We start from the raw sequence: 9,367 nt of genomic DNA on the forward strand, positions 1-9,367 counted from the left end.
GGAAATTACATGTCTAACACTCATCCTCTCCATGCAGTTGGCAACTAGTGTGACCTAACCTTGCTCCATCCATTTCAGCAGTTATTTGTCTTCTCCCCCCCAGTCCTTACGATCCACAGTGGCTAACAGTCTGTCTTTTACACCTGATTTTCACAATGGGATCTCTGCGTGGTGATTGCTGTTAAAGATCTCAACCACATGTTCCAGAAGGGACAAGATGTAGGGTTTAGGAGCAGGCAAGGTTTGGTTTAAACTTTCCTCTAGCCCTTTGCAACAGATTTCTCTGAAAGCTCAAGCTATGGGCAGCGTAGTCTTAAAACAATTTCTAGACAAACTTTAGATGTGCACTTAGAATGTGCTGTCAAACATAAAAGCACAAATGATACAAGAAGCATTAAATAAGACAACAAAGACAAGCTTTCAGCAAAAAGCATCCTTCCCTCACAACTAACCATGAGTACTTCACGGGTTTCCAGCTCCTCCACAGCAGCACAGCACCGCATTTAAGAGCCACCTCTGCAGAGTAAGAAGGAAGGTTTCATCTTTGAGAATCATCTCTTCTCAAGCCCAGCTACATTCATGGCTTCCTTCCTGGCAAGCTGCACAATCAAAGGGCTAAGAACAGTAAGATACATGTTTCAGAGGGCTTAAAAAGGGGGAAGGTTTTGCTCCTAGGTGGTTTGCCTAGCAACATTTGGGGGAAGTTAAGAGTAAGTGCATAGCTGAGACACAGGTAATAGCAGCAGTAGTTTCCAAAGTCTCTGGCAGTTCTGCAGCCATGGATTCCAGTGTGCCAGCACAGGTAATTTCCAGCCACACAGGACAGCTAACACATGGAGGTCATACCCAAACTGCTTACTAGTGATAGGAGACTTGAGAGCTATCAGCTGGCTCCTGCTGAGCTAGCCCAACTTGTGCAATCTGTACTCAAATAGTGAAGGCCTAATTAACAGCAGAGGAGACAAGTCAGTGGGAGTTGTGCAGGTTTATTTCAACAAAAACCAGTGTCGATATTTTTAATAAAGTCTACATTACACTAAATGCATGTACATTTGTAAGAAGATAAACTAGTTGTAAAGAAGGTGCAGGATAGTATGTACAATCATAGTTAAGTTAAAAAAAATTCACATTTTACATAAGATTTACTTGACAGTCCTATGCTTTGATGGTATAACTGCTAACCAGAAGAGGTAACCAAAAAGAAACCCACAAGAAATTTAAGAAATTTAAAATGGAAAGCTATATAATGTACTCATTGTTCAAATAAACTGTTCACAGATTTTTTATTTGTTCTAAATCAAACTTTGGATACAATTTTTAGAATGACTAGAATTAACATGTTCAGTGAGTATATTGATGTAAACATTTTTCCAGTGGTGCCATTTCCTTGCATAAAGGCATGTATTTTATGTTGTAGTTTGCTCTTCAGCTTTTACAAATTAGAATAATTACACAGTATGTTTCCCAATACATGGTAAAAATTATCAAACAGCAAGGGAGATATGTTCAAAAGACACTTTGAAACTCTTCAGTCCACTTTCACAACACTGTAAATCTTACTTACAAACCAGAAGCAGGCAAAAAATCCAATAGTCCCTAAAATGAGAAAGTTAAAATGGTTAGTTTATCTTCCAATTTGCTCTGAGAGAAAAATCTTAAGCATTTCACAGCAGGGCAGAGCATAACATTGTAATCCATCTAACTATCCAGAATAATAACACTTGTTAAATTTAACAACACRCATTCATCCCTAGGCAAAGTTATTGATTTAGATCAAAGATGACTCTTAGGACCAGAGTGCATGATGTACATTTAAACTACTGAAGGTGATGATTAAACACACTACTGTAACACCACAAGCAGGCACACAAGCACCATTTAAGAAACTGACTTTCATACACAGGTAAAGTTGACATCTACCTGAAATCATTCAGTGGTTTTCAGATCTACAGTCTTGCAAAGCCACTTACGAGATATGCCATCGAATGTGACCTTGGGAGAAGTCACCTGGCCTGTTTTTCTGTTCACCCTGTTCTATCTCTTTAGACATAATACATAAAAAACAGTGACCTTCACTCTGTATATCCAGTTACTTCCTTTTGTTGCAGCTATGCTCTGAGCACTATAGCAGTTGMGAGCAAGCATCAACTGAAACTAGCTGTGACAAGCTCAAACCTAAATGAGCCAATCTCAMGTAACGCGTATTCAAGTTGTGGATTTTCTTGCCATAGGCCACTACAGATACTAAAACCATACGTTAGTTCAGAGGACTGAACAAATTCATGAACAAAGAAATCCAAAGGCTATTAATTACAGAGACACCGCTTCAAGTGCTCAGAATGCCCTTGAGTCACAGCTGATGGGAAACTGGGAGAAAGTACCTCTACACATCTGCCCTGTTCTCACATCCCCCTCTGTTCGACAGGGTGTTGGGGTAGSAGATCTAGGTCTGGCTTAGCACGGCCTTTCTTACTAATCCAGTTCTGTAGTCATCCAAATCAACAGTACAGGGCCAGGGAGCAACAACTTCAGAAGGCACCTTCGGCATACGTGAAGACCTATGGCTCGAGTTACCACAGTGTGCAGTAAGGTGACAGAGAGAGGAAGTGACATGAAGAAATTAGTCTGTACTAGTTTATTTTTAAGCTGAAGAATGAGTCTGTGGTTTTCTCCCAACAATCACAGAAATTGCAAAAGATGGGGTCCATCGCAYTTATTTGAATTACCTTAGGAACCTGGTACTCAAGCAGACAATGACTTCCATAAAGTCTTAAGTCTCTGTAACGGGAGTGACACATCGTTCCACATGTTTTTACCCATGGGCAAACTTTGACACAAATGTTAAGCCTGACCAGCTAAAAAAARGAAGGTGTCAGTTTTGGCTGAACTAGCTCAAAGAAACAGCCACAGGCAGCCAGCAGCACTAGTCACTTGCAAGATCATGCATTCAGCTCCGTCAGATTTACATCCATAATTTTCTGTTTGTACAGACCATGTTTAATATCAGCTCCCACTTTTCTCACTCCTATTTCTTTGCAAGGTTCTTTATTAAGCATTTGCCTTTTCTTCATTCGTTACATTCTTTGTCCTTCAGACCACAGCTACATTTGATAATTGAGCAACCTGTCTTTGGATGCTTATTATCTATATGCCAGTTCTTGTGTCCTTCATGCTGCCATGTATATTTGAGGCTAAAGGCTTTTTGACAGCCTACTATTATGTGCCACAGATTACCCTTTCCCTCTGAGTTTGCAGTTATCATCCTCTGAAACAGTAGGAGATGGCAGATTTACTGCTGTTGAAAGAAGATCAGACACCAGCCACAGAAGGAATTTAATTCCTTTGTAGACTTGACATCACTAAGTCTTTACAGTTTATGGTCAATTCTCCCTCCTTCCTACTGTGTCCGATACTCCAATATCGGCATTGTTACTCCCAGCCTCACCTTCATGTTTTTTTCCTAATAATGGTTCTCAGCATCTGCTTCCTAGTTGTTTTTTTAATATAGTCCACTTTGAGCCTTTTATGTCTTTGAAAAGGGTTTCTTCCCAATGTTTAACAGATGAGGTATCTTAAAAATCTATATACTGTTCCAGAACAAAATCATAGTATCAGAAGAAAAAAAAACTGCAACATGAGAATGAGATTTACAGCAAGTGTTCTGATCATGTTATAACGTAATATAGGAATATACTGTCAATCCACAGCATTTTCCTCCAATTCTTGTCACACTGAATCCTTCTGACACACCAGCTTTCTATTACGTGACCTCATTCACRGCAGAATCTACAGACTTCAGATTCTGAATGAGTATTTCATCTATAAACAGACCTTCACAGGTTTCAGTCACATTGATTTTCAACATCCCTCCTAAAAAGAGTCTGTTCAGTACAGTCTTATGTAGTCACTACCTTCTCTGTCACAAAAGTTTCCTTCCATTTTTGCTTCAGCAGTGTTTTATTCACACATCTATAGTTAGGGCTTACTAGTACTTCAATTCCTTCTTCCCATCGAAGAAGGAATGTGTCCTGTGAATTCCGGATGTGGCAGCTCTATGGACTAGAAACTTYGAAAAAGGGCACCAAACTAGAGATCCCATTATTTGACCAACGTACCTCTCCTAATAGTATATTCCACACTCAAAGATCAGAATGGTTTGAAAGATGATGGTGGAGTCAGAACTAGATTGAAAAATCCACCTCAAGAATCCAACTGTAGATTTAGAGGTAAGAATTAATCACAGTAAATCAATTAGGAGTTTTAAATATTCCCATTTTTTTTAAACAACATGGCCAAATCTCCAGACTAAGAGGTTCTGAAAGCTCAGGTCAACGCCCAATTTCATTGGTATTACAGAATCTTGCCTAGGTTAACATAATGAAAAAGCTTTTTTTTTTTTTTTTTGGGGGGGGGGAGGAGGGAGGAAGGCGGGAAAGAGTACAGTGCCTGGCTCCACTGAAATTCAGTGCTTTTTTTCCACCTGAGATCTGCAGGCACCTGGGACTCCATGAACTGCTTCCAAGAGGTCCACAAAAGGTAATTCAGTCAGAAAGCTTCCAATTTTCTACAAAGGAGTACATATCCTGATCAGAAAGGGATCTGCAAATGAATACGGACCGGGAAAGAATAAATCTGACCTATTTTTTTACTTCAAAAATCCCAGCCAGAACATGTTTTCTGCATTTTAGACCAATCTGCAAATTTGCCATTTGTTCCAAATCTCCTATTTCAAACTTTAGCACTTCATACAGAAAAGCATCTGCATACTGAATATTAAGCCAATGCTGACTCACATGGCAGGTTCTCGGATTCCCCTTTTGTTTTAACTACTCTAAGTCAATTCTTAAATTATAGATATGTATATGATTCCTTAATTGTAGCTTTACCCATTAGAATTGCCATTGCTATTTTGTGTAACTTTAAAGTAATACCTTTGCATCTGAAAATGGCATGGTTTAAGTGTATTTTCTTGAAGAGCATACTCAGCTCCTGAGCACTTTTCCTCGCACCAGATGAAAGAATTATCCACCTCCTTAGAATAGCAGCACTGTTTGGATAAGCTGCAGTCACTCAAGGATCCCGTTCACAACATTTGTTCCTTTGAACAGTCAAACCAAAACCAAAGTCTTGAGGCACAATCAAGAAGGAGCCTACCTCTTCGCCTTACTGCTTCACTGACGTACAGTAGTGAACACAGAGACAGAAAACATATCTAAACCTTTTTTTTTAATACATTAAACAAATTCTAACAATGTTTTCAGAAAAAATTGGTTCAAATCATTCTAAAATGATTTTCTGATGGTCTATACTGCATTCCATTTTAAGGTTTTCAGAGCTTTAATATGTACATCTCTATCAAACAACACAGCACAAAGACATCAAGCCTGACACCAATTGCCCTAATGAGGCTGTAAAATCCAATCTGATATTTTTTAATCCAACATTATGAATGAATTTTTAAGCTAATGTTTACTTTAGTTGATCCTAATCACCTACCAGCTTAAGTTGTATGAAAGAGTATCTGAAGGACATACATTTAAGAATTTGCTGGGGAGAGGTCAGCAAATCTTTATTTTTCCCAATGCGGTGATACTTTAAGATTCTGCCTTTCTAAATAACCCCTAACCCATCATAAACTGTGGGCTGCAGTGCATTATCAATCCTCATTCTAAGAGGTACAGCTAAGAGATCATTTTTGTGGGTGCTGTTTATAAATAAAAAAAAATAAAAAAAAATTAAAAAAATAAAAAAAAAATAAAAAATAAAAAAAATAAAAAGAAAAAAAGCATGAACCTGGTAATCAAGGTGTCTTGAGTAATTTCTCTAGTCAAGATGCAAAATACATCTAATACATCCTTTTACACTTATCAGAAGACACCGACATCTTGGCTGTTTCTTGATCTTTTGTCCTCCAGTTCCTGTACTGTTGAATACTCTGCTCTGTAATATATAATATCACTCAGCAACAGAAAGTTTTCTTGTACAAGTGTTTTCTTGTACACAGAAAGACGACCACAGGCTAACCAGGTAAAGAAAAGTTATTAGTAAACTAGTTTAATTTGAATTTAATACTAAAAATAAGACTGTCGCGGAGCAATACCAAAACACTAAGAGGACTGTTCTGCTCTACTCATCTCTTCTAGCTTTATTGCTTAACGAAGAAAAGAGAATTCAAAGCACGAACAGATTGTAAGAAAGCAAATAGAAAAGCACTCTGCACTTGGCTGATACTTCTTATGTACCTTAAAAGCTCTCTGTATCATACTGCTTTCAATCACTGCACAGTGGTGGGTGCTTCAGAATCTTGGATTCTAAACACAATCTACCCCGAAGATCAAAACTCAATTTTGAAAATGGCATTAACTCACAAGTGAAAATGATGTTCAAAAATAGAGGTCACTAAAGCAACATGCTTTGACTACATTCAGCAATTTTTGTCTCCTAGCACAAAATGCATGTAATCATGTAACTATCCCCATTCAACTAGACTTAGTACTTTTTGAAAAATTAACTGTACTTTGTGCAATAAAATTTCTTGTTTGCGTGTGCAAGTTAATTGTTAAATTTCACCAGTCAGATTATATTATTGTCACTGCTGTCATGAAAGCATTCAGTTCCTATTTAGTTATTCATTATGATCTCTTTTGTAATGTCCACAGTAATAAAACATGCTGCTGTKTAGGAGGTATTAATTCTGCCCTTTATATTTCTCTGTCACAGTTGCTGAGAACTAATATGCAAGAATACAGAAAAACAAAATACCTACTGCTAACTTAACTGGAAGCGATCAAGGTCCCAGTTTTGGGAACACATATACAGAAAACTCTACATGCTGTTTGCAGTAGTAGCTATGATATTAAACGCCCTCACCTCCATAAACTTGTGAATGACTGAATCCTTACTTTTCGAAACAAGTGATATTAACAAATACTCTACAATACAAAACAGAAAACATATAACTTTGCTTGAATCATCTAGCTATAACAACTCACATCTCAGCATCAACTGTCAAACTAAATATGGGAATGAAATTTATCACAGCATTCCACATTAGCAAGTGTTTATTAAATATTCTACATACCTTTTACCTTTCCAGTAATGAGCTATTTTATTTAAGCAAAAAAAGTGATCATATAGCAGCTTTCTTCGTGAACTATAAATACGTAAGTAAAGCACAACCACATTCATGTGGTTCTATAAAAATAAAAAAAAAGAAAAAAGTAACAGTGGCATAGTTTATTATTTTACTTTTGGGGCCTCACTAACCTCCACATCAAGAACTCCAGGATCAGCACATCTGAAGCTTTTAATACCATTTCAGCAGCTGCCATGACAATTTCAATTACTGTTTTATATATGAAAAGGTTATTTTTCATTCTACCAATTCACATCTTGTAAGTGAAATTGGAATTAGCAAAATAGCAGCTAGCCTACACTAAAGCCCAGACATACATTAATATATTGCCTTAGTTTAAAATTAAAATTTTACCATAGATTGTGTATATATAAAAAGTATTGATTCTAATATTAATTATATACATATATGACTCTGTGTGTGTGTAGATATAAAATAGAAGACATCTGGAGTTCATCTGTTTTGCCAGGATTAAAGAACATGCTTAACTGGCAATATGCCAAATTCTGTTTGTTTTCTAATAAATAAAAAATAGAGAACTAAACCCTTCCTGTTTTTCACATTTTAAAGATGGTGAAAACTGCCAAAAAAAGCATAAAAATAATTTGATACACACACACACACACGTCTAAACAACAAAAAAGAAAATCTAGCAATTAATGCTAGTTACTATTATTAACTATAATCTCTACAGTATATTTCCTTTGCTCAAACATACGCAGTAATATTCTTCAGTATTTTAGTATTAACAGTGCTATTTTTTGCCTAAAGCATTCATTCAATTTTAGAGGCAAAAAGATGACAGAAGTCCTTCTCACTGTTGACCTAGCAAGCTTYTATAAATCTGATGCTAGGATCTTTATTTTTATAATTATTTTAACTTCCTTGATGCAGTTAAAAAAAAAGGCTTGCTAAAGGATGCATTCCATGAAGCCAACACAAAATATTTATAGCAAGTTTCAAAAATCAGGTAGAAGACATGAAGCAGCAACATACTGAACCATTATGACATCCACAAGGAGATCCCTCATTACGGGTCTTATGAACAAATGCAAATGTAAAGTTGTTTTATGAACAACTCATTATGTGTACTAGGCATTTCCACCACTGCAGTACTTTTAAGATACTGAATAGAATGATATATAACAGATCTGACTTCATGCATTAAAACTACGTATAAAACAGCACTGGTGCAATGAATGGCAACACGAGATGCTCCTGTTTATAAGGATTTCTGATTTCACCTTATACATGGTATATTTGATACAGGTTTCCCAATCAATCAGCCTCAAAATTACAGTTTGAGCCAAATGCTTATGAATATTGGAGAAATTAAGTAGAAGACGCTTAGTCTGCTTGAGTAACATCAGGAATCAGTTTGAAATTTGGCTCTCCATTTTTGGTAGTCTGGCTTCTAAGACATTCCTCTAGTTATGGTACCTTCCTGTCATTAAGAAGCAGTACCACAATTCAGCAGGTAAAGACCAACTCTAATAGTACTAGAGTTCACTGTGCAAGGAGGCACATTTTCCAGTACCACCTTGCTTCACTTGATAATGAGTGAAAGCTGAAAACATCTTTTATTCTCCATATGCCAAGTACAAYGTCTCTAAATATAGAGCTTCCAGAACTGATTACGAAATTCAGAATGAAGTTAAGAATACCTCTATCAAAGCGAACAAGATGGGAATTTGAAAATAAAATGGTTTCAACTCACTGTTGTTATAATATGCAATAAAGGAAGATTAATTACACTATAAAAGTAATTTCAGGTTAGACAAAAAAAAAAAACTCAAAGAATATCTTACCGTGACGTGCAGTTTCACAAACTACAAAAATAATTCTGCCAGGAGAGTCATAAATTTTGTTTAATATTTCAGATGTTCTAAATTTCACCTAACATTTCTCATTTCTCTCTAGCTATAAAATATTCAAAAGCAGATGTCAAATACYGAACCGCCTGTATTTGTTTTTACAGCAACTGCTGTACTTACCTGTGAAAAGAAAAAAAATCAAAACCATGATCAATGTATAACCGAAGTATAAAATGGTGCTAGCAGTGCCTGTTATCTGGAGTTTAGAGAAGAAGTAATGAACTGCATAGATAAAGAGATAAACAGCTGTAAAGCTGCTTGTTAAGAATGATCTCCACCACCAATGATAATCCTGAAAGAAACAATAAGCCATTCAGTAAAAGACTCCATATAGAAAACAGAATGTAAATCATATTTC

General features: G+C 36.4%; 1 protein-coding gene across 3 annotated transcripts in view; it reads right to left on the reverse strand.

Moving 5' to 3' along the window:
- Nucleotides 1–970: 970 nt before the first annotated feature.
- LOC146584023 (transmembrane 9 superfamily member 2-like) overlaps nt 971–9,367 on the reverse strand; it is a 34,623-nt gene continuing 26,226 nt past the window's right edge. For all 3 annotated transcript variants that reach the window (XM_085325559.1, XM_085325561.1, XM_085325560.1), the window contains 2 exons: nt 9,130–9,301; nt 971–1,596 (listed from right to left, as the gene is read on the reverse strand). In XM_085325559.1, coding sequence (XP_085181685.1) covers nt 1,529–1,596; nt 9,130–9,301 — 240 coding nt within the window. In that variant the 3' untranslated portion in view covers nt 971–1,528. The remainder of the gene's footprint in view (nt 1,597–9,129; nt 9,302–9,367) is intronic.

This window comes from Rhea americana, unplaced genomic scaffold (genome assembly GCF_003343005.1).
Source record: "Rhea americana isolate MKP2758 unplaced genomic scaffold, rheAme1 scaffold_98, whole genome shotgun sequence".
NCBI classification, from domain to species: Eukaryota; Metazoa; Chordata; class Aves; order Rheiformes; family Rheidae; genus Rhea; species Rhea americana.